The sequence below is a fragment of the Peromyscus maniculatus genome, chromosome 2, assembly GCF_049852395.1.
Source record: "Peromyscus maniculatus bairdii isolate BWxNUB_F1_BW_parent chromosome 2, HU_Pman_BW_mat_3.1, whole genome shotgun sequence".
Classification (NCBI taxonomy): Eukaryota; Metazoa; Chordata; class Mammalia; order Rodentia; family Cricetidae; genus Peromyscus; species Peromyscus maniculatus.
The window spans coordinates 152,132,121-152,155,698 of record NC_134853.1 but is presented as its reverse complement, the minus strand read 5'-3'; the positions used below and the strand labels follow the sequence as shown (position 1 = coordinate 152,155,698).

The following is a 23,578-nucleotide window of genomic DNA, read 5'->3' as shown; positions in this document are numbered from 1 at the left end:
GTCAATACTGAGATTTATAGCGTGCAGGTGTACGTGCAGGAGGAACACTGTCTACATAACAAATACTTAAATCTTAAAGAGAGGCGGGAGGATGGGCTGGGGGCGGCTCAGTGGGTAGAGCACTTGTCTAGCATCATAGGCTCTGGTTTTAATCTCAGCACCACAAAAATTTAGCGCTCAGGAGGTAGAGGCCGGCAGGTCAGAGGTTCGAAGCCATCCTGAAACACAGCAAGCTTGAGGCCAGCCTGGGCTACAATGAGACCCTGTCAAAAGAATAAAGCTTGTTTCTGGGTGGTGGTGGCACATGCCTTTAATCCCAGCACTCTGGAGGCGGAGATAGGCGGATCTGTGTAGCCTTGGCTGTCCTGGAACTCACTTTGTAGACCAGGCTGGCCTCAAAGTCACAGAGATCCACCTGCCTCTGCCTCCTGAGTGCTGGTTTAAAGATGAGTGCCACCAAGCTCGGCTGTTTATTGTTGTTGTTGTTTTAAGATTTATTTTTATTTTATGTGTATGGGTGCTTCACATACATGTATGTCTGTGTATCACATGCATGCAGTGCCCATGGATTCCAGAAGAGGGCATTCAATTTTCTTTTTTTCTTTTCTTTTTTTTTTTTTTTTTTTTTTTGGTGGTGGTTTTTCAAGACAGCTCTGGCTGTCTTGGAACTCAATTTGTAGACCAGGCTGGCCTCAAACTTACAGAGATCCACCTGCCTCTGCCTCCTGAGTGCTGAGATTAAAGGTGTGCTCCGCCACCATCTGGTAAGAGCATTAGATTCTTTAGAACTGGACTTACAGGTGGTTGATAGCCACCATGTGGGCACTGGGAACCAAACCCAGGTCCTCTCCAAGAGCAGCACATGCTCTTACCCACTAAGACAGCCCTTCAGCCCCTAGGTTAATTTATTTATGTTGTTGTTGTTTTTGTTTTTTTCGAGACAGAGTTTCTCTGTGTAGTTTTGGAGCCTATCCCGTAGCCCAGGCTGGCCTCGAACTCACAGAGATCCGCCTGGCTCTGCCTCCCAGTGCTGGGATTAAAGGCATGTATTGATGTAACCAACCGTCTTATTAAATAAGAAACACAGAAACAATGTAAAAGAGAAAGCCGAGAGGTCAGAGCTCAGAGCTAAAATCTCACCCTTCCGCCTGCGGTGTCCCAGCTTCCCGAAAGAGAGCTACTTCCTGTCTGTACGTCTTTTTTATAGTATTATTGTTCTGCCTTCTCATTGGTTGTAAACCCAAACACGTGACTGCCTCGTCACTGTCTGAATGTACAGCCCCCTAGGTCTTAAAGGCATATGTCTCCAATGCTGGCTGTATCCCTGAACACACAGAGATCTATGGGATTAAAGGCGTGTGCCACCACCGCCACACTCTGTCTATGGCTCTAATAGCTCTGACCCCCGGGCAACTTTATTTATTAACATACAATCAAAATCACATTTCAGTACAATTAGAATACCACCACAGGCGTGCGCCACAACCGCCTGGCTAAGTTTGTTTTTTTAATGGTTGAAGATGTTGAGACAGGGTCTCATGCAGTCCCAGCTTCCTTCAGTCTTGCTAGGTAGCCAAGGCTGAGCTTGAATTCCTGAGCCTCCTATGTCTACCTGCTAAGTTCTAGGATTGCAAAATGCTGCCTGGACAGTGTAGATGTAACCAATCGTATTATTAAAATAAGAAACACAGAGCCAAGGTAAAAGAGAAAAGCCGAGAGGTCAGAGCTCAGAGATAAAATCTTACCTCCTGCAGTGCTCCTAGCTTCCCCGAGAGAGGGAGGTACTTCCTGTGTCCCTGTTTAAATAATCTTTCTGTTCTGCCTTCTCATTGGTTGTAAACCCAACCACATGACTGCCTCATCACTGCCTGTAAGTACCGCCCTCCAGGTCTTAAAGGCGTATGTCTCCAATACTGGCTGTATCCCTGAACACACAGAAATCTACCTAGCTCTTCTAACCACCATGCTCTTACTATGGCTCTAATAGCTCTGACCCCAGGGCAACTTTATTTATTAACATAAAATTAAAATAACATTTCAATACAAATAAAATATCACCACATTTCCCCTTTTCTATTTTAATAAAAAGAAAAAAGGCAAGAGGTTATAACTAACAAAAGAAAAACTATATACAAAAGTACAATAACTATATACAATATATACAAGTAACAAATACCTAAACGATGTCTAGTCCATTTGTATTTGACAAATCAGAGAAAATAATTCCCTTATCTATCCTATTTTAGTAAGTCCAAAATGTATCTAATTCACTTTCTATCCTAATTAATCTTCAACTATAACTAACTAATCTTCAACTCCCTCAGAGACCCAAGAAGGAAATAATATTAGCTAACAAAAATAAAAACAGGAAGTGCACAAAAGCAACTTCCAAAAATTTTGTGAGTTGACAGAAACAGCCAGCTGCCTGGACAGTCACCTGAGGTTTCTCCACAGTGTTGGGGCATCATCTTCAGCCTATAGGCTTAGCGTATCTGACAGACTCATTTGTGAAGTAGGTTGTACACAAGGTCAACAGTTCAACCTCCATTTGGGTGAGAGCAGTCCATGTACCAGAAACACCTGAATTCCACTAGTGTCATGTCATGATTCAGGATTTTAAATTCTGGAAATTGTTGATGGTTTTTGAATTCAGCTGTCCATTCTTCTTGGCTGTGTATATATGGCTTCATCTAAGCATGCCCTTCTCCACATCCCTCTATTAAATGCCAGTCTACTATTGAGAGGCGTGAGCTTTCAGTTGCTGTTCCATTGCACAACAGAAGCCATCGGCCCACTGCCTGTTCAGCTGCCTTCAAAGAAAAGGGCACTGTACCTTTTCCAGATTGTGAAGGCCACTTCAGGGATGGTGCCATATTGTCCTGGCCTCAGAAGATGCCGTCTGATAAAGCCATAACCATACTTGTTTTGGCAGGAATCGGTAGTCCTTTGTTTCGTGTTCTGTCTGTCCATTTTGTCCTGTTGATTTGAGGATACTTTGTTGTCCAGTGGCTAACTTTTGCCACAATGAAAATTAACTCCATATGCAGTTTCTTCAATGCCCATATTTTCTCTGAAGTAGATTGGTACTGCCAGGAGCCGACATGTCTCAAAAAAGAAAAATTTCTAAGTTATTAAAACATTTTAAATGCCATATTCTGTAGATCTCTGAAGGGTTTGAAGATGACCTGTCTAAAATACATCTGCTCAATTTTTAAAACATATCTAATATGACTACAATTTCTATTGTAATGTCTAACTACTAACTTTCATTTCTTTATATCCTAATAGTTGGTAATAATGTAAAGTATTTAAAACTAGTAATTGTCTTTTTCTTTTCTTGTGTTTCTTGTTTTTTTAAGATTTATTTGATTTCTGTGTATGTCTGTTTGCCTGTTTGAGTCTGTGCGCACCATATGTCTTCAGGTGTCTGAGGAGGCCAGAAGGATGTCCGATGCAGGTCGTTGTGAGCTGTTCAGTGTGGGTGCTGGGAACTGAATTTAAGGCTCTTAACTACTGAGCATCTCTCTAGCCCTCCGTCTTGTCTTAAAAGGGCTCTGGGAAAGTGTTGGAGCTAGGAAGTAACTTGGAAGGGGCATTAGGAAGGATGTGGCTGTGTAGAGGGGTGGGAAAGGAAGTCTTCTGGAGCAGCTCTTTGTGATACGGGCCTGGCCTGCATCAGGGCGATGCGAGGAGGGGGCAGAGGGCTGGGGAGGACACGCAGACCGTTGACTGGCCAGGCAAGGATGAGGACAAAGAAGCTGTCTGCACAGAGGCTCTAGTAGTTACTTGTTGCTCCACAAATGCCCAAGAAAAGTAACTTAGGGGAGGAGCAATTTAACTGGAGAGATGGCTCAGCGGTTAAGAGCACTGGCTGCTTTTCCAGTGGACCCAGGTTCAATTCCCAGCACCCACATGGGAGCTCAGAACTGTCTGTAACTCCTGTCTCGGGGGATCTGATCCCTTCCTCTGGCCCCCATGTACACCAGGCACACATGTGGTGTACAGGCACACATGCAGGCAAAACACCCACACACATAAGATGAAATGAATTGATTCTTTTGTTTATTTGTCTTTTCTTTTCGAGACAGGATTTCTCTGTGTTATAGCTCTGGCTATCTTGGAACTCACTCTGTAGCCCAGGCTGGCCTCAAACGCAGAGATCTACCTGGCTCTGCCTCCCAAGTGCTGGGATTAAAGGCATGTGCCCCCACTGCTCCCCCCCCCCCGCCACTTTATTATTAAGACAAAGTTTTATGTAGTCCATGTTGGCCTCAAATTTGCCATGTAGCTGAGGGTAGCCTCAAACTCGTGAATCTCCTGCCTCTACCTCCCAAGCACTGGGCTTGCAACTTGCCCAGCAGGAATCTGGATAATTTCTATTATTTATTTATTTGGGGATGGTACTGGGGATTAAACCTGAGGATCTGGTATGCTGGTCAAAGTGCTTTTTTGAGCTGCAAACCTACCAGGGTGCTACAAATTGTATGAAAAGACCTCAAACCTGAACTTTGAAACCTGGGTTCAAATCCTGGTTTTGCTGTGTACTGTGTGGCCTAGGGCAAGTCACTTAATGTGTTGAGCAAGTCTTAGCTGTAAGGTAGGGATGCTGAAAATGATCTTACCTTTAAAGTATGTGTTGGGGTAAAGTAGATGTGTCTGCCTGAGTTCAAGACCAGAGTCTCAGAAACCAAACAGGACAAGGTGTGTGACTCAGTTGGTAGAATGTGTGTGCCCAGCCTCAGTTCCCAGCACCACATAGAGCCAGATGTGGTAGTTAAATGTCTGTAATTCCAACATGTGAGAGGTGAAAGGATCAGAGTCATCCTCAGCTACATAGTGAGTGTAAGCCAGCCTGGACTACAGGAGATCCTGTCTCACAAAGGACCAAAATGTATTCACCATTCTACCGGTGAATCCTCTTTTACAAATTAGAAAACAAAGACTCAGAGTTCACTTGACTCAGTCTCCTGGGCCCCAACCCCTGCCTTTTCGTACTTCCTCTTCTAAAGAGGAAATCTTTAGGTGCTTAATTGCATTTTAAACATGTGTGGTCAAGGTTATGATAAGAGTCTCTTTGGTGGTTGGAACTGAGATCAGAATGCATGTGCCTCACCAGTGCATGCTGGGTACCTGGACTAGTGCCCTCAGATACTACTCACTGGAGGTGAGCACTCAGACACTACTCACTGGAGGTGAGCACTCAGACACTACTCACTGGAGGTGAGCACTCAGACACTGCTCACTGGAGGTGAGCACTCAGACACTACTCACTGGAGGTGAGCACTCAGACACTGTCACTGGAGGTGAGCACTCAGACACTACTCACTGGAGGTGAGCACTCAGACACTGCTCACTGGAGGTGAGCACTCAGACACTACTCACTGGAGGTGAGCACTCAGACACTGCTCACTGGAGGTGAGCACTCAGACACTACTCACTGGAGGTGAGCACTCAGACACTGTCACTGGAGGTGAGCACTCAGACACTACTCACTGGAGGTGAGCACTCAGACACTACTCACTGGAGGTGAGCACTCAGACACTGTCACTGGAGGTGAGCACTCAGACACTACTCACTGGAGGTGAGCACTCAGACACTACTCACTGGAGGTGAGCACTCAGACACTACTCACTGGAGGTGAGCACTCAGACACTGTCACTGGAGGTGAGCACTCAGACACTGTCACTGGAGGTGAGCACTCAGACACTGCTCACTGGAGGTGAGCACTCAGACACTGCTCACTGGAGGTGAGCACTCAGACACTGCTCACTGGAGGTGAGCACTCAGACACTACTCACTGGAGGTGAGCACTCAGACACTGTCACTGGAGGTGAGCACTCAGACACTGTCACTGGAGGTGAGCACTCAGACACTACTCACTGGAGGTGAGCCCTCAGACACTACTCACTGGAGGTGAGCACTCAGACACTGTCACTGGAGGTGAGCACTCAGACACTGTCACTGGAGGTGAGCACTCAGACACTACTCACTGGAGGTGAGTACTCAGACACTTTCACTGGAGGTGAGTACTCAGACACTACTCACTGGAGATGAGCACTCAGACACTACTCACTGGAGGTGAGTACTCAGACACTACTCACTGGAGGTGAGCCCTCAGACACTACTCACTGGAGGTGAGCCCTCAGACACTACTCACTGGAGGTGAGCCCTCAGACACTACTCACTGGAGGTGAGCAGGCAAACTGGAGACTGCAGTAGACTGGTGTTTAGGAGCCCGGTTGATGAATGTCCCCAAGCTCAGCACCCATATCAACACAATAAGTAACTGGGCTGGTGGTTCCAGCACCTGGCAGGTGAGTGCAGGAGGATCTCTGTGAGTTCAAGGGCAACCTGGCCTACATAGTGAATTCCAGGAGCTAGGGATACATGGTGAGACCCTATTTTGTGTTTTTTTTGTTTTTTGAGACAGTGTTTCTCTGTGTAGCCCTGGCTGACCTACAACTTTTTCTGTAGACCAGGTTGGCCTTGAACTCAGATCTGCCTGCCTCTGCTTCCCAAGTGCTGGATACCTGGCTGGTTACACACTCTTTTTTTTTTTTTTTTTGGTTTTTCGAGACAGGGTTTCTCTTGTGTAGCTTTGCGCCTCTCCTGGAACTCACTTGGTAGACCAGGCTGGCCTCGAACTCACAGAGATCCGCCTGCCTCTGCCTCCCGAGTGCTGGGATTAAAGGCGTGCGCCACCACCGCCCGGCTGGTTACACACTCTTGATCTGAACTCAGATCACGTGAGTTCAGTTTGGAGACACTCATCCAACAGAACATGTGGAATGTGTAGACTTCGGGTAAACTTGTTATTCCTTCCATTAAAAAACAAGAAAACAGACAGGTGGTTCTTCTGTTACCTACTTCTGTCGTACAGTGTGGTCAATAAACATCTTTTTCTAAAAAAAGAAAGAGGAGGAGGAGGGAAAGACACATTGTAGTCTAGGCTAGCCTTGAACTCACAGTTTTCCAGTTTCACAGTGTCGGATTACAAGCACGAGCTACCATCCCAGCTCTGACATTCTGTTGATGTTGTTGTTTTGTTGTTTGTTAAGATTTTGTTTTTAATTATGTGTGAGGCGAGGGAGGTGTGCATGTGACTGCCAGAAGAGCTGAGCCGCCTGACATGGGTGCTGGGGACAGAATCAGGTCCCCTGGGAGGGCAAGAAGCATCCTTCACTAACACTGAGCCGCCTTCTGTCCAGCTCTTCTCTATAAGTATCATTGGCTTTGGTGAGCGGTCAGACCAGTGGGTTGTAGATGTCCAAGTTCTAGATCCAGTTGCTTCCCTGGGGCGCTCATCTTGTTCCTTTAACTGGGAAGTTCTCATGGATTAGAGGCACATGACCTCCCTAAACCTTCCTAGGAGCTCTGTCCCTGATGGCCTTTCTCAGGGTGAAGGCTGGCCCGCGGGTATGTGAGCAGATGTGTGAGATATGAGCACAGTCCCAGGCCTGAATGGAGTGCTGGGCCTGTAAGCAGTTCATAACGTTTGACCCTGCATTAGTGTGTCGTCCCCCCCTCCCATCTGGGCATCCTCTTTCTCTCTCTTCCCACCCCCAGACAACACAGGCAGCTCCACATACCGACCGCCCCCTCGGACCCGGGAGGTGATGATCAACGGGCAGATGGTGAAACTGAAGTATTGCTTCACCTGTAAGATGTTTCGGCCACCCAGGACCTCACACTGCAGTGTCTGCGACAACTGTGTGGGTGAGTTGGAGGCCTTGGGGACCCCTGAGAGATTGAGTCTTGGATGCAGGAAGTCACATGTAGGGCAAGACGGGCAACATCTGAAATACTTAGGGCTGAGCCGGAAGGCTGGCTCTCCCGGATTGGCTGGGACACCTCTTGGCCCAGGGTTGGTATATCCTGTCCCCCAGTCCCCAAGTATTTCGGCAGACAGAGGCCTTGAACTTGTCTGGAGGCTTCAGTCCACTCCTCAGTAGGTCCGTGATCCCTGAGGCCTGGACAGTAGCATGGAAGACAGAGAGAGGATGATGGAACTGAGAAAGAGGGCGGGGAGGGTGAGAATCTGGAGGGTGAGGTGGAGAGCCTGGGCCAGAACGGGCAGGTGGCTCCTGACCACCCTCCTCTGCTAGGTCTGTTCCCTCACCCTGCTCCTCGGAGGCTCTACAGCTTGATGAGGACCCAGGATGGTCCCTTGGGAGGGTGTCATAAGGGAGAATGTATATGACACCCAAGTGAGCTGAGCGATGGTCACAGTGCGCAGTTCCCAGGGCAGTGACTTCATCTTGCCAGCTCAGCACTCCCTCAGGAGGAGAGCTGGGGCAGCAGCAGAGAAGTGGGTGACTCAGTGGGTGTTATTCATCCCTACCAGTCTGCCCCACCCACCTCCTTAGAGGGCACCAGCCTTGGCATAAGGCCCAAAACGGGCTTATGACCCAGATTCCCACAGGGACTTTCTTCATCAGTTGGGTGTGACTCCCACCCCCAGGGACTTAGCGCTGGTATGAGCTCAGTCCCTTGCCCTGGCCTCTGGTGCCAGCTCTCCGTGAGTTACCTAGCGGCCCAGCCCTCTCTGGGCCTTAGGCCCAGAGTTGTGGGTATGGAGCTGGTAATAGGCCATGGTCTGTGAATCTGTGAACCAGACACTCTCTTGGATCCTGGAGATTTCAGGGGTCTGAGGCCAACCATGTCTTGCATGAATGTCAACACTCAAGGGCAAAGCTATGTAAAAGAGAGTAACAGAGCAGATGACAGAGGACCCCTACCTAGTTTGAGGCCACAGGAGACCTTTTAAGGGAGTGGCTTTGTAGTTGACATCTGAAGGAGTTACTATGGAGCTAAAAGAATAGAGGGAATGTGTCAGGCAGTGGGTGGGATCTGATGATCAAGGACTACAAGTAGGGTGTGTCCAAGGGAGGGACAGGAGTCAGCTGCTGTCGGGGGGAGAGGATGGGACAGTGCCAGCCTGGGGGGGGGGGCTAGCCACCAGTGCTGACTGAGACCCACACTGACTCCTTTCCTTTCTAGAACGGTTTGACCATCACTGCCCCTGGGTGGGCAACTGTGTCGGGAGACGGAACTACCGCTTCTTTTATGCGTTTATCCTGTCCCTCTCCTTCCTGACGGCCTTCATCTTCGCCTGCGTGGTCACCCACCTGACTCTGCGTGAGTGGGGGGACAACAGGGGCAGAGGAGGCCTGACCGGTGAGCTTGGCCCTAGCAAGGGGCGGTGGTCACCACCCTGAGCTAGGTCTCTGTCCTTCCTTCCTAGGTTCTCGAGAAAGCAACTTCCTGTCCACTCTGAAAGAGACACCAGCAAGATATCTTTTTCCAGTTGTCGCCCTGGGTGGGAGTTGAGGCCTCTTCATGGGGCGGGTCTCCAAGTGGGATGGTAGGGCCATGCTCCCTAAAATCCACTCTGCCAGTTACTGTGTCAACACCCGGCCTAGAGCTGATCCTGAATGGATCGTCATGGGGAGGGGCTGAGCAAGCAACCTCAGGAAACTGTCCCTGTCTATAAAGGCCCGGCAAAGAGTGCATTTATTTATTTATATATATATCACACACACACACATTGTTTTTGTCTGTATGTATGTCTGCGTGAGGGTGTCAGGAGTTACAGACAGTTGTGAGCTGCCATGTGGGTGCTGGGAATTGAACAGGGGTCCTCTGGAAGAGCAGTCCATGCTCTAAACTGCTGAGGCATCTCTCCAACCCCAAGTGTGTTTCTTAATTAAATCTTTGTTTATTGTGACTTGCGTGGGGCAGTAGAGAACACGTGTGTGCCACAGCACACAAATGAGGTCCGAGGAACTCGAAGTTCCAACTCCAGCCAGCAGGCTTGGCGACAAACGCCTCTACCCCCTGAGTCATGTCACCAGCCTGCATGTTCCTTGGGGTGCCAAGCTCCCTAGACCATGTCGTGGCCAAGAGCCTGTGGTTAGAATCCCCCGGGCCATCCCTAGCCAGATCTTGACTTGCTCCTCAGGACTCCCATCCTGTTTTGGGGGTGCAGAGGTGATCCGCTGAGGAATGATGACTGGATCACAGAAAGGTTAGAACACCTGTGCTTTTCAGGGGTATGGCTCCAGGGAGGGGTGAGTGGGGAAGGGTGAGCACAGGTCCCAGGGTCTCCACCCTCCCCCACACATGTGTCCTTGATGGTCCCACTGTGCTGGAGTTGGTCATCTGCTTCTTCTCGATCTGGTCCATCCTGGGCCTCTCAGGGTTCCACACTTACCTCGTCGCCTCCAACCTGACGACGAACGAAGACGTGAGTAGAGCTGGGCAGGGCTGGGGAGCCTGGGGTGGTCCAGGGCAGCCCTGCTGGGAGAGCCTGGGCAGAGCCCAATGTCAGAGCCTGCGTTCCCACACGCGGCAGGTCCTGTGCTTTGAGAGTCAGCACAGAGCAGCGTGGCTCCGCTGATCCCTCCTACCAGCCAGCACTGTCTGAGCGCCCGCTGTCCCCAGTCCAGACATGCCCTCCCCTCGCTGTCCTTCAGCCCACAAAGAGAAAACAGCAGTGTGTGTTCCCGGGGTTGCCACATAACATGGATCCTCTAGAGACCCACCATCCAAGAGAAATGGATCCATTGCGGACTGGGTATGGTGGTACATCCCTGTAATCTCGACACTTAGGAGACCGAGGCAAGGCGATCCTTGGTTTGAGGCTAGCCTGGGCTATGTGGGGAGATACTGACTTGGGGAGAAGTAAAAGGGGGGTTGGGAAGAGAAAGAACAGGAGCTTGGTTAGTCTGGTGGCTCAGGCCTGTAATCCCGGCTGCTCTAGAGACTGGGACAGGAATTGCAAATTCAAGGTTAGAATGGACAGTCTGTCTCAAAAAGTAAAAAGAGAGCCGGGCGGTGGTGGTGCACACACCTTTAATCCCGGCACTCGGGAGGCAGAGCCAGGCGGATCTCTGTGAGTTCTAGGCCAGCCTGGGCTACAGAGCAAGTTCCAGGAAAGGCGCAAAGCTACACAGAGAAACCCTGTCTCAAAAAATCAACTCCTCCCCCCCAAAAAATCCCATGACCTCTCACACTCTCGTTTGGGAAAACAAAACTGAGCACATTGATAAGGGCGGAAATGACGTCCGCCCCAGCCCGGCCCCCACCCCCACTGGGTGTCCTCAGGACTAGTTCTGCAGGTGTTACTGAAGCCTGAGCAGAAAGGGCTGTTTGGCCCAGCAAGTGGGGAACTTCCTGCTGAGCCCCTCCATGCCTTCCACAGAGGGCTTCCCGGAGGCAGACTGTCCGAGGTCGGGGAGTGGAGTGGTGGGGCCCTCCATCCTGCCCCCTCTCAGTTGGTGACCTAGTCAGGGTTACTACTGCTGTGACGAATCACCACGACCAAAAGCAAGTTGAGGAAAGGGTTCATTTGGCTTACACTTCCACAGCATTGTTCATTAAAGGAAGTCAGGACAGGAACTCACACAGGGCAAGAATCTGGAGGCAGGAGCTGATGCAGGGGTCATGGAGGGGTGCTGCTTACTGGCTGGCTCCCTCATGGCTTGCTCAGCCTTTTTTATAGAACCCAGGACCACCAGCCTGGGGTGGCCCCACCCACAATGGGCTGGGCCCTCCCCCATCAATCACTAATGAAGAAAATGGCCCTACAGGTTTGTCTATACCCGGATCTTATGGACATTTTCTTAATTGAGGGTCCCTCCTTTCAGATGATGCTAGCTTGTATCCAGTATGTAAATCTATCGGCACAGATGAGCAGCCAGGGGAGAGGTGGTCTACCCAAGCATCCTCCTCTAGAGACTTCCTTTTGGTTCTGTCTTCTGTGCTAGCTGGAGCCTTCTAGTCTCTACTAGAGAGCTCCCTACACCCGGAAGTCCCCCATCTTCATTGGAGGCCTCCTCTGAAGACTTGTTCCCTCCAGTAGTCCAACCAGAACTGGTTTCTGTGGACTCCCCGGCCTCTGGGTCCCTTTTCTAGATGGTGAAGAAAAAGGAGGCAGGTGTGACGGGAGTAGGTTCCACGGGAGTCTCCAACTCTTCTCCAGGGAGGGAGGCTGGAAGAAGGGAGCTTACCCAGGCTTCTTCCTCTTTCTAGATCAAAGGGTCTTGGTCCAGCAAGAGGGGTGGTGAGGCGTCTGTCAACCCCTACAGCCATAAAAGTATTGTCACCAACTGCTGTGCTGTGCTCTGTGGCCCTCTACCTCCCAGGTAAGAGAGGGCTCGGGGAGGTGGCCTTGAGTCTGGACCTTAGCAGGCCTTCTCCCTGCACGTACATGGATTCCTTGTTTGCTGTCCTCTGCTCTCCTGGATGACCCAGAAATCCTGAGGAAGGCTGTTAGCTGTTAGTTTTAGTCACATGTACTCATTTGCAGAATAAGAATAAGTACAACCAGGCATAGTTGTACGTGCCTGTAATCCTTGCACTTGAAAGCTGAGGCAGGAGGATTGCTTCATGTTCAAGGCCAGCCTAGGAGACACAGTGAAACTGTTTCGAAGGGAAAAAAAAGTACAACATAGTAAAGATCATAGGGTAGTCTGTGTAACCCTACTTCTCAGAGATACCACAGTGACTGTCATGACCACACTGGGTGACATGCTCTTCCTGCACGTGGTGAGGTCACCACCCCCTCCCGGAACCTTAGTGGCTCAGCCCTGCCAGGAGGCTCCATGTCGGTGCTGACAGCAGAGGGCACCAGAGCTCCAGAACAGGCCATGGGGACGGAGGGGACAGGACCTTCCTTCAGATGTGCCCCAACTAGGGAGACAGAAGTAGGTCTCCCACTGCCTCCGAGTAGCTGTTCCTTCTTTCTTTTCTCTCACCTGCAGCCTGGCTTCTTGGCACCCTGACAGCTGAGTCAGTTTGAAGTAACAATGAATAAACTTGGGAGGTAGAGGCAGGCCTGTCAGAAGTTCAAGGTCATGCTCAGCTACATCCTCAAGGAGCAAGGCCATTTGGGGGTCCTAAAAACATTCTGGCATGATGGCACTACTGCATGTACCCACCTCTTTTTTTTTTTTTTTTTTTTTTTTGAGACAGAGTTTCTCTGTGTAGTCCTGAAACTCGCTCTATAGACCAGGCTGGCTTCGAACTCACAGAGATCCACCTGTCTCTGCCTCCCCAGTGCTGGGGTTATTAGGCATGCGCCATCTCCATCCAGGGGCACCTGCCTTTTAAATCTGAACAGAAACAGGCAGATCTTTGTGAGTTCAAGACCAGTTTGGTCTATATAGTGAGTTCCAAGCCAGCCAGGGCTGCAGAGTGAATCACTGTCTCAAAAAATAATAAGCTGTGCATAGTAGTTCACGCCTTTAGTCCCAGCACTCGGGAGTCAGAGGCAGGTCGATTTCTGTGAATTCAAGGCCAGCCTGGTCTACATCATGAGTTCCAGGACAGTCTACAATCTACAGAGCTACATAATGAGATCTTGTCTAAAAATAGTAATAATTATAAAAAAACAACAAAACCAAACTAGTGAATGAATTATATGGAAAAAGCTAAGTGTCCAGAAGGTCTTATTTTACATGTATTTACATGTGTGTGTACACACATACAGTGGTGCGCATATGGAGGTCATGAGTCCTTGGGGTTGAACTCAAGTCATCAGGTTTGGTGGCAAACACCTTCACCCACTGAATTATCTCACCAGTCCCAGAGGGAGGGTCTTGAACTCCTGAATGGGAAGCAGCTTCCATTTGCCCAGCTTTCCTAGGGCTGGATCTCTCCTGGAAGACATTGTCTGTGTTGTGACACCACCTGGCCTTTGGCCTGGAGCCGTATCGGGAATTCATGTCCTGTCCTTGTGTTTTGGAAGCCTGATTGACCGGCGGGGATTCGTGCAGTCTGACGCTGTGTTGCCCTCGCCCATCAGAAGTGACGAGCCACCCTGTGGGGCCAAGCCAGACGCCAGCATGGTAGGAGGCCACCCCTGAATGTGACTCAGTGCTTGCCACCTGCCGCCCTCCACGCCTGCCGGGACCCTCCCCATACCATCCGAGGGAAGCAGAGCTGCCAGAGACTCCAGTCTTTTCCTATTTATTTCCCATCCTGCGTGGCTTTCTCTGAACTGTCCCATAGCTGGGCCCTCTGCTCCCCAAACCCAGGTTCCCACAGTTCGGACCCTAGGTTCCTGAGCTGATCAGTGGCAGGAGAGGAGAGCCACAGCCTCGACAGGTCACCAAGGGGACCATGCCAAGTCATTGCCTGTGCCCAGGGAGGCCCAGTGTGAGTGAGGGTGAGAGCCGAGTGGACGGCCTCCCAGCTGGAGGCTTGCACGGGCCCAGGGGAGTCAAGAGCCTTCTGGAAGCGGGACTGTTGAGCACCTGGCCCTGAAGGACAGGTGGCCACAGGCCAGCGCCCGCCCTTGAACTGCTTTGTTCCGGGGCTCCTGCGTTCCCTTTGTGATGATCATGGTTATTTTGGTGGGCTTTTTGCGGGGAGGGTTGTATGGAATTGGCCAATAGGATAGAGCTGGGTACCAGTAGAGAGAGCCTGGGCCGAGGGTGGGAGGCAGCCGGTGTCAGAGGCAGTCAGACCGGCCATCCAGGCCCCCAGAAGTTCAGCTCCTGCAGAGTCCTGGGCAGCACAGTAGAATGGGGATCCTACCTTCCCCAGCCCACGGAGACGCTAAGGATCCTTTCCTGTGCCCCCCAAGTCTCTTCCAAGTCAGGGTTAGAGGTGGGTGGGTTAGATCATGCTGGCAATACTTGAAACGGGTTTATTAATGCTGGGTATTTTGCACAATTTTATAGACCTCTTTTTTACATACCCTTTTTTAAAATAGAAGTTAGTGTGTTACTATCTGTGTAGTGCCAAGTCAAGGGGTTTCAGAAGGCTAGGTGGTTTAATACATTTTTTTTACAGCAGATCTAGCTGTGAGTGATTGAGAGTGTGTGTGTGTGTGTGTGTGTGTGTGTGTGTGTGTGTGTGTGTGTGTGTGTGTGTGTCCACCTGTGTACAAATACAGCTGACTTCCATATTCCCTGGGCTGTTCCCTTCCCCTCTTACCCTGTGTTCAGGAGCAGCCTGAGGCATGGGGACTGGGAGGATGTGCATTAGTCACAGGAGACCCCTGGGCTCCTGCCCTCTTCCCTTCTGCCACAGCCATCAGACAGACAACCAGTGGCTAGGGACTCTGCCACCCAGCCCCCAGGTCAGGCTCCCAGCTGTGTTCTGCCCCAACAGGCTGAGGCTAGGTGTGGTGGGTGGGGTGACGGGTCTGGGGAAGAGCTGCCATTCTGCAGAGCCACACCCCCTCCTTGGTGTTCTGCTCTGAGTATGGGCCCCAGTGCGAGGATCTAGGAGACGATGCATTTCTGCTGATTAGAAATGAAGGAAGAAATAGACTAGGCCAGGAGGCATGTGGGTTGGCCAGGAGCTCATAGCAAATCCTCCTTCTGCTGGGAGCTGGAGTTTCTAATCAAAATAGAGACTTGTTCTTCTAGGCCCCGCTTTGGCCCTTCAGGTGGGTGAAGCCCTTGGGTCATAGCTTAGGAAGTCACTTAACTTCCATTCCTTGTTCCTGAGGCCAGTGGGTCCCGGACACGGGGAAGTGGTGGCTGGGAGAGATAGCTTCAGAGTCCTAGGCCATCCTGCATGGCCCTGGGAGGTAGACAGGGGGGCTGGAGGAGGGCTCCTAACCTGCCTTTTGTTTAAGCCAGTATTCTTTGTTCCCGCTTGTAATAAAACTTGTGTTTTTAAGAGCTGCTTTTCTTTGGTTTGGTTTTTTGTTGGCTTTTGTTTTGCTGAGTCCCTGGCTTGCAGCTTATTAGCTCTGGGTTCTTTCAGACACACTTGGGTCTTCCCTGGGAAATGAGAGGCAGGCAGGCGACTGGAGGCACTCTGAGGCCGAGGAGCTGGGGCTAACCCCCCTGACTGCCTTCAGCATGTCTACCTCCTTGGGCCCCAGGGATTGGTACCTGCTGAGCTCTTTCCTGCTGACTTTCCACCCTGATCCCATGATCGCTCAGCCAAAACCATGTGGAGACAGTGGGTCCCAGTTGGAGCTTCTCTCTCTCTCTCTCTCTCTCTCTCTCTCTCTCTCTCTCTCTCTCTCTCTCTCTCTCTCTCTCTCCTTGGTTTTTCGAGACAGGGTTTCTCTGTGTAGCTTTGGTGCCTGTCCTTGCTCTGTAGACCAGGCTGGCTTCGAACTCACAGAGATCCGCCTGCCTCTGCCTCCCAAGTGCTGGGATTAAAGGCATGTGCCACCACTGCCTGGCAGCCAGTTAGAGCTTCTTGTCCCTGCCCCAACCCAACCTCCTAGGTAGTCAGGACAGCAGATGCTAACACAGGCCGACCTCTCTGGTATCTCCTCCAGGAGGACACTTGTCAGGACTTTGCCATCTCCTGCACAGCCTGAGGGGAGCTAACAGGCCTCTCTGCAGAGGGTTAGCTGGTAAGACCATGTCTCACCTGTCAGCCAGCTCTGCCCACTCCCTCACACACCATCTCATCCTCATCGCATGCTCACCAACCCATGGAGCAGTCCATCCATCTGTCTGGTGTGTGGTGTGGTGTGTGTGCTGGTGGTGGCAGGTCCCCAGGGGTCCCCCAATCAGAAAGCTCTTAGTCCTGCCCCATCCCTCCTTGGACTGGAGCGTCCGTCCTTTCAGAAGAGGAAGGGTGAGGCTGGGGAGGGCAGCACACGTGCTGTGAGGGCCTGGGCCTGTGCTGGCAGTGTCTGTCGTGGTGTACAGGGCCCTCAGTCAGGTCACTAACACCTCTGCATCCTGCTCTGTGTCCCTGCCAAGCTCCCTCGCCTGCCTGGTTTCTCTCCTGCCGCCTGCGCTTTGGCCCTTTTCTGGGAACGGGGCAGCTGCTGTGGTAGCCTCTGACCCCACTGGGGCCCCTGCAGGCTACCTCTTTCCATCCGTCCATCCGCTAACCCTCTCTCTCCTCCTCCTCTGCCATCCTGCGGGATCGTCCAGTACGTTCAGGGGCTGAAGGAGCTCCTGAGGACCGCCATTCTCTGCCTCTTCAGGAGCGGCCTGGGGGGAGCCGGGCACCCTGTACCTTCACCTGCCTAACCTGTGGCCCATCGGCCACCATCTGTGCCTACAGGGTCCATCCCCCAGCCTGTCCTACTTGTGAGCTCTCTGGAGCCCCCCACAGTGGGCAGGTGCTGACCTCTTGGCCCCCACCCCGACTCCTTGCTGGCCAGAGTGTACAAAGCCATACTGCAGCCTCAGCCCAATATTCAATACTGTACCCCTGCCGAACCTCGCCCTCCCCTCCTCCCGCCATGCCCCTTCCCCAGATTTGTGAAGTGTCAAGACTCTTCAGGAATCTTGCCTTACAGCCCTCCCCCCCCCCCAAGTCAGCAGAGCCATAGGCAAGCCAAGCAGGTTTCTTCGGGAGCTATCTGGGTGTCCCGACGCTGCTGAACAAGTTTGGCGACTGTTCTGAGCACAAGGCCTCAACACTGTTCCCACGCCCCCATCCCCCAGGAGGACGTGAAGTGGGAGCCTGTATCCTTGGCCCCGGGCACCAAGGGCTACACAGCTCCACGTTCTTCCAAGGACCCAAAGGGAAACGGGCCAGACCTGGGGAGATGCGCTGCGCCCAGCATGGGGGCTGCTCACCTGCTGTCCACCACCTTTTGTAACAGAAATAAAGACCTCCCTCTTCTTGCCATAGCCTGGAGTGTCTCCTGTGTCTCCTGCCACTTTCCTTCGGGGCCGTGGGTGGGGCCTGCTGTGGATGAGTGAGAACAACTGTTTGCCTCCCTTCCAGCCCAGCTCTGGCTGGACAGTGCTGCTCTGGAGACAGAGGCCAGGAGGGACATGGGGAAGTGACCTCTTGGCTCTCTCTCCAGAACTCATTCCTCCCAAGAGACCTTCAAGGCTTAGCTGAACTCTGAACTTGGAAAAACCCTGCCTAGTCCAAAACGAGGGTGTGGGGGGGGGCTGCCAAACTCCAACCTGAAGCTCACATTTCCCAGTTGAGCCCAACCCAAGGTAGTCCATAGTCTCCTTCCCATTCCCCAGGTGCTTTCCACAAGGACACACATGGACACACAAACACACAGTATGTAAACATAAAAGGAAATTGCCGGGCTGGAGAGATGGCTCAGGGGTTAAGAGCACTGGCTGCTCTTCCAGAGGACCCCGGGGGTTCAATTCCCAGCACCCACATGGCAGATCACAACCATCTGTAACTCCAGTTCCAGGGGATCTGACACCCTCACAGACATACATGTAGGCGAAACACCCGTGTACATAAAATACAAATAATAAATTATTTAAAAAAAAAAAAAAAGCCTAGGCGACGGTATTGCTGCTACAATTTATCAGGGCTTGCTAAGTATTAGGCTGTTTTTCTCCCGTAACCAAAGAGAAAGGTGATCTCAGCTTTCTTACAAATGAGAGAGCTGAGACTCAGGGAAGGTCACCTAGCCAACAGTGCTGCGATACCACAGCAGGAAGAGGGAGGGCGGTTGGAGAAGCCCTAAACTTGGAGAATGCCATACCCAGGACGGGGCTGCCAGCCTCCTGTTACTGGTGGGGAGGCCTTAGCCCAGGAGGGGCAGGAAGGGACCTGCCCAAGGCCTCTCATGACCCAGCTGGAATGCAGTTCTGCATGCTGACCTCATTCGGGCCTGTTTCTATGAATTCCACACTGTCTCGTACCCTGGACTGGTTTAGCAGAGGGGGCCACCTCGAACAGCAGCAATACTTGAGAAGAAAAACAGGCAAACAGCTGAATCACCTAAGCGTCCTCCATTGTCCCCTTCCAGAGGCTTCGAGTATTCAGCTCTCAGCTCCGTAACTATTCTTAAAACCAATCACGAGGACCTCTGGTCAACTGCTGAATTTGATCATTCCAAAGCGAGAAATTACCTAAGAAATTGTTTTGCCAGTTGTGGTAAATTCTTTCTAGACTAGTAAGAATCCCTCTTGCTGCCAGCCACTCTAGAAAGGTGGCCAGTGGCCACCAGGATGCGGAGAGCCCCCTGGACTGGACTGTAGCCTCGTCTCCCGTCCTGCTGACTCAGGCAGCCGCTTTGGAGCCCCATGCTCTGCCAGGACCTGCAGCCTCTTGCCTGCCTGGGCTTCTGGACTTGGGAAGTGGAAGCCTGGAGGCAAAGGGTGGCGACTGAGACAGGAACTGAGTCAGGATCTACAGGTCAGAGCCGGCAGGAGTGTCGAGCAGCCTGGCTTCAGTGGAGGAGAAGGAGGAGGAGGGAGAAGCTTGCCGAGGGTCCAGAACCTGGCTCTAGACACCCACCACGTTCCTGGCTTAAGAGGCGTGAGAACACTCCCTTCTTGGACTTACAATTTTGCCGGGCCCTGAGGTCCAAGCTCTTAGTGCCCTGGGATCTCCAAGTTGCCCCCCAGGACTTGGGGAAGCCCAGGCTAGATGACTAGGGCCAAGGGAAGCCTTTGAGCGCTGCAAGGAATGTTCCAGAAGGAAAGGGAGGAGTCAGTGCTCATCACACCTAACCGTTTGTCAGTCTGGAGAGGGAAGTCTGGGCACAGGACCCCTTCTCTACCTGGCTGGGCCACACGGTGTGGATAGTTTGTGATCGTTCCTCATTCCAGAGAACCCAGCTAGAAAAGAAAGACAGGGATGGGAGCTGAGGGTGTAGTTTAGCTGACAGAGTTCTTAGGACCCCTGGGGACAATCCCAGCACCACTGCATAAACCAAGCATGGCGCACTCTGTATGTAGACCAGACCGGCCTCGAACTTGAGATCCTCCTGCCCCTGCCTCTGCCTCTGCCTCGTGTTGGAATTACAGATGTGCAACAGTCTCTGCGGATCCCCTATACTGGGGACCCAACTCCAGACATAGGCAGGAACACCACCCACCCAGCTACATCCCAACCTTTTTTTTTTTTTTCTGGAGGTTGGAAGCTGGGCAGCGAGTCTCTTTGTAGCCAAGCTGGCCACCAACTGGAACGTCTCCCACGTCAGTCAGCCTGAGCGCTGAGATTCTAGGTGTGCACTGCCATGGCCTTCCCTAATGTGACGTTTTAGTGTAATTTCATTCCATCCCTTCCTGTGTCTGTGCTCCCAGTTAGGCAAAGCCCTCGGGATCTCAGGAGGGAAATCCCATCCGCTTCCTGGGAAACCCCGTAGAGTTAGCCAGGATCTGAAGAGTCTCTCCTCTTGTGGTACACAAGCACACGCCATCGTGTCCTGAGGCCTATGCCTCCCTCCCAGAGGCAAGGAGCGTGATCAGGCACTGGGTGGGGGAGAAGACTGGCAAAGCTGTGCAACTGTCCTGGCTCAAGGATTAGATTGGCTGGGTCCCAGGGAGAAGGTTCCTTAGAAGGGACCCCGGAGTCCCGCCTAAGCTTGGGGGGTGAGGCAGATAAGCAGGAACCTACCCTACCCTCAGTACCCATACTCTTGATAAGGCTTGAAGACAGGGCCCAACCAGACAAGTAACAAAGTGGTCTCCATCTCTGAGGAGGCTTCTCTCCAGTTGGAGGCGGGGCTTTGATCGACGAGAGGGGACTGGAACCTCTGGGAGTCAAGTGGGGTATCTCCCTGAGCTGGAATTGCTGCCCCATAAAACAAAATGGTGTGTGTCATCACTGGCTCCTTCTCAAGCCTGTCTTCCTCCCCAGGTTGCTAGCGTCCCCCCTGGGGGACCAAACTGGACTGAGCACCCCGTGGCCTGCTTCCCAGCCTCTGACAGGGCTGTCTGAGTCAGGCAAGCGTGGGACAGTCAGAGAGCTATGCCCCCGCCCTCTGGGAGCCCTGCTCATACATGACGGCAGGCAGCTCGGAAGGGACAGGTGACCTGCCGTGGGGAACCGGAGAGTAAGGCCTCAGACAAGTGTCAACAGGCCACCAACTTGAAAGGGAAAATGGTGCTGTCATGGGGAAGGTGGCCAACACACCGACTGGGTGACTAATTACCAAGGCTGGGCTGAAGCTTCAGAGGCCACTCGTTAAACACTCCATTAAGTGGCACCCTGAAATGCCACCTGCGCGTTCTGGGTGTTCAGAGGGGACCTCGAAGGAGAACAAGGACCAAGGGATGGAACCGTCTTTGGGCGGACTCAGGAAGAAGTCTAGCTCTCGATTCCAGATAATGGGACCCAGGCCAGAGGCCTCAATGGGAGAAAAGTCAGAAGAAACAGGGAGCTGGCAGCTTGTGACCTTAAAAGCAGTTTCTCCTCTTGAGACTTGATGTTTCTACCTCCGCAGCCCTACAGAGCCGTCAAGGGGGTTCTTCTATCAGATCAGGGCTGCTGAAGTGTTTGGGAAACTGTCTAGTCCTGTCTACACATGAATTCTCACCAGAACCATCCCAGCCCTCGGTACCAGCTCATGGGGCTCTGCCCAGGCTAAAGGAGCCCAGTGGCTGAAGCCATCCTTACGCCTGGAAGGACCCCCTGAAAGACAATCTGATTTTGGTGATCTAGAATGTTCCTGCAACTCCGCTCTGAACAGCAGGGGGCAGTCTGGAAGCAGGAAGGATGCCTGTTCAGGTGGGACCCATGGCCAGGTTTCTCCTGCTGACTGTCCTGATGACTCACCCCATCCCATCCCAGCCCTTTTACCTTTAAGGAAGAGCCGGAAAGGGTGTGGAGAAGAGGAGGAGGCAGGGCCCAGGCCCGCCCAGGCCACTCCCAAACCCTCTCCAGGCCCTGCCACCCCAGCCAAAAGGCAGGACCCAGAGCAAGAGAGGCACAGAATCCAGCATTGGTCTCAAGGCAGCCAGTTCACCCCCCTGTCGGTCCTCGGAGTCATGGAGAGAGCCAGTCTGATCCAGAAGGCCAAGTTGGCCGAGCAGGCGGAACGCTATGAGGACATGGCAGCCTTCATGAAGGGGGCCGTGGAAAAGGGTGAGGAACTCTCCTGCGAGGAGCGAAATCTGCTCTCCGTGGCCTATAAGAATGTGGTGGGCGGCCAGAGAGCGGCCTGGAGGGTCCTGTCCAGCATCGAACAGAAGAGCAACGAGGAGGGGTCGGAAGAGAGAGGCCCCGAGGTGAAAGAGTACCGGGAGAAGGTGGAGACGGAGCTCCAGGGTGTGTGCAACACCGTGCTGGGCCTGCTGGACTCCCACCTCATCAAGGAGGCTGGGGAGGCAGAGAGCCGCGTCTTCTACCTGAAGATGAAGGGTGACTACTACCGCTATCTGGCCGAGGTGGCCACCGGAGATGACAAGAAGCGCATCATCGATTCTGCCCGGTCGGCCTACCAAGAGGCCATGGACATCAGCAAGAAGGAGATGCCGCCCACCAACCCCATCCGCCTGGGCCTGGCCCTGAACTTTTCTGTCTTCCACTACGAGATAGCCAACAGCCCCGAGGAGGCCATCTCGCTGGCCAAGACCACCTTCGACGAGGCCATGGCCGATCTGCACACTCTCAACGAGGACTCCTACAAGGACAGCACACTCATCATGCAGCTGCTGAGAGACAACCTGACGCTGTGGACAGCGGACAGTGCTGGAGAAGAGGGTGGAGAAGCGCCAGAGGAGCCCCAGAGCTGAAGCCGTCTGCTCCCTCCCCGCCCTGCCTTGCCCTCCGGTCCCCAGTCTGCAGAGAGGACTAACAGGGAGTGAGAGCCGGCCCTTCCCAAACCCTGAACGTTCTGCCACACCCTGAAACGCGCCCTGGAAGGGGTGCAGCCAGGCTGACGGGCTGGAGACCCCACTCTTCATGCAGCTGTCTGGTGGGTGTTCCTAACACTGCCCACCCCCCCACCCCCGCCCTCTGCACCCCAACTTCCTTACAAATGCTCCGGAACCTGTCCTCCGCCCTGTGCCTCCTTCTGTACCCGTTGCTTCTAGAGCCTAGGAATGGAGGAGGCTCCCACCACTGTGGCTGAGAACTGGACTGTGGCAAGGGCTGTGAGTGTGTGTGTGTGTGAGTGTGTGAGTGTGTGAGAGAGAATGAGAAGGAACACATGTTTGCTGGGTGTGACCATGTTTCCTCTCAATAAAGTTGCCCTGGGACACTCCCGTCTTCTCCAGTTATTGGTCATGGGCTGGGAGGGGAATTGAAGGGAGTTAGAGAACCGGACTCTAGAACACCGAGTTAGGACCTCAAGTTCCCCCGGGTCTGGGTCGGGTGACTTCAGGTGAGAGGCCATCGGAAGCCCCCACAGCGCACTGGTTCAGACCAGTGAGCACAAAGGCAGATCAGGCGAGGAGAGGTGAGTAGGTGCCGTGGCCGGGAAAGCCGTGAAGCTCAGACGTAGCGGGAGCCACGAAGCCACTGAAGACAGCATAGTGGCCCTAGAGACGCGCTTCACGGGTGGCACTGAGCGCTTCAGATCTGAAAGCAGGGGACGGTCACATCAAGTGCTCAGATCGGAGCCGAGGGGCGCACGATCCGAGGGAGGCAGGGGCATAGGGACTCCACTAAAAACCCAGATCTAATAAGGGAAAGCTCTCCAAGGCCCGGCGATTCTAGGTGGGGACAAAAGGAAAGCCGCTGGCGAGAAGCCGGAGCGAGCAGGGTGGGAAGGGCCGCGGGGAGTCGGGCTGGACCAGCCCACGGCCGCACACCTAGCAGGCAGCGACACGCACCAGCCCGCCGCGGCGCTCCGCCGCCTTCAGTCTACGGCCCAATCAGAGGACGGGGCCTCCACAGGGTCCGCCCCCGGACCCCGATTGGCCAATGGGAGAGCGAACGGCCAGTATTCCCGCCTCCCGCCCCGCCGGCCCGGCTGCCCATCGCG

The 23,578-nt window shown here is 52.8% G+C and overlaps 2 protein-coding genes across 7 annotated transcripts in view; both read left to right on the top strand.

The window, feature by feature from the left end:
- Zdhhc18 (zDHHC palmitoyltransferase 18) overlaps positions 1 to 17,657 on the top strand; it is a 34,369-nt gene extending 16,712 nt beyond the window's left edge. Inside the window, exons 3-10 of one of the 6 annotated variants that reach the window (XM_076565352.1) lie at positions 7,567 to 7,716; positions 9,001 to 9,138; positions 9,245 to 9,293; positions 10,144 to 10,246; positions 12,034 to 12,146; positions 13,751 to 13,850; positions 16,253 to 16,330; positions 17,382 to 17,570. In XM_076565352.1, the coding sequence (XP_076421467.1) occupies positions 7,567 to 7,716; positions 9,001 to 9,138; positions 9,245 to 9,293; positions 10,144 to 10,246; positions 12,034 to 12,146; positions 13,751 to 13,850; positions 16,253 to 16,294 (695 nt within the window). In that variant the 3' untranslated portion in view covers positions 16,295 to 16,330; positions 17,382 to 17,570. Of the gene's footprint in view, positions 1 to 7,566; positions 7,717 to 9,000; positions 9,139 to 9,244; positions 9,294 to 10,143; positions 10,247 to 12,033; positions 12,147 to 13,750; positions 15,639 to 16,252; positions 16,331 to 16,862 lie in introns of those variants that run through there. The other 5 variants (XM_076565351.1, XM_076565349.1, XM_076565350.1 and 2 more) reach the window with 5 other exon arrangements.
- Positions 17,658 to 21,521: 3,864 nt separating this feature from the next.
- On the top strand, positions 21,522 to 22,852 carry Sfn (stratifin). Its single transcript, XM_006975629.4, has one exon. The coding sequence runs from the start codon at positions 21,639 to 21,641 to the stop codon at positions 22,383 to 22,385; it is 747 nt and encodes a 248-aa protein (XP_006975691.2). The 5' UTR covers positions 21,522 to 21,638; the 3' UTR covers positions 22,386 to 22,852.
- The last annotated feature ends 726 nt before the right edge of the window (positions 22,853 to 23,578 follow it).

Excerpts from the sequence above, each read along its gene's own strand:
- Sfn (XM_006975629.4), top strand. The coding sequence starts at position 21,639 with ATGGAGAGAGCCAGTCTGATCCAGAAGGCCAAGTTGGCCGAGCAGGCG.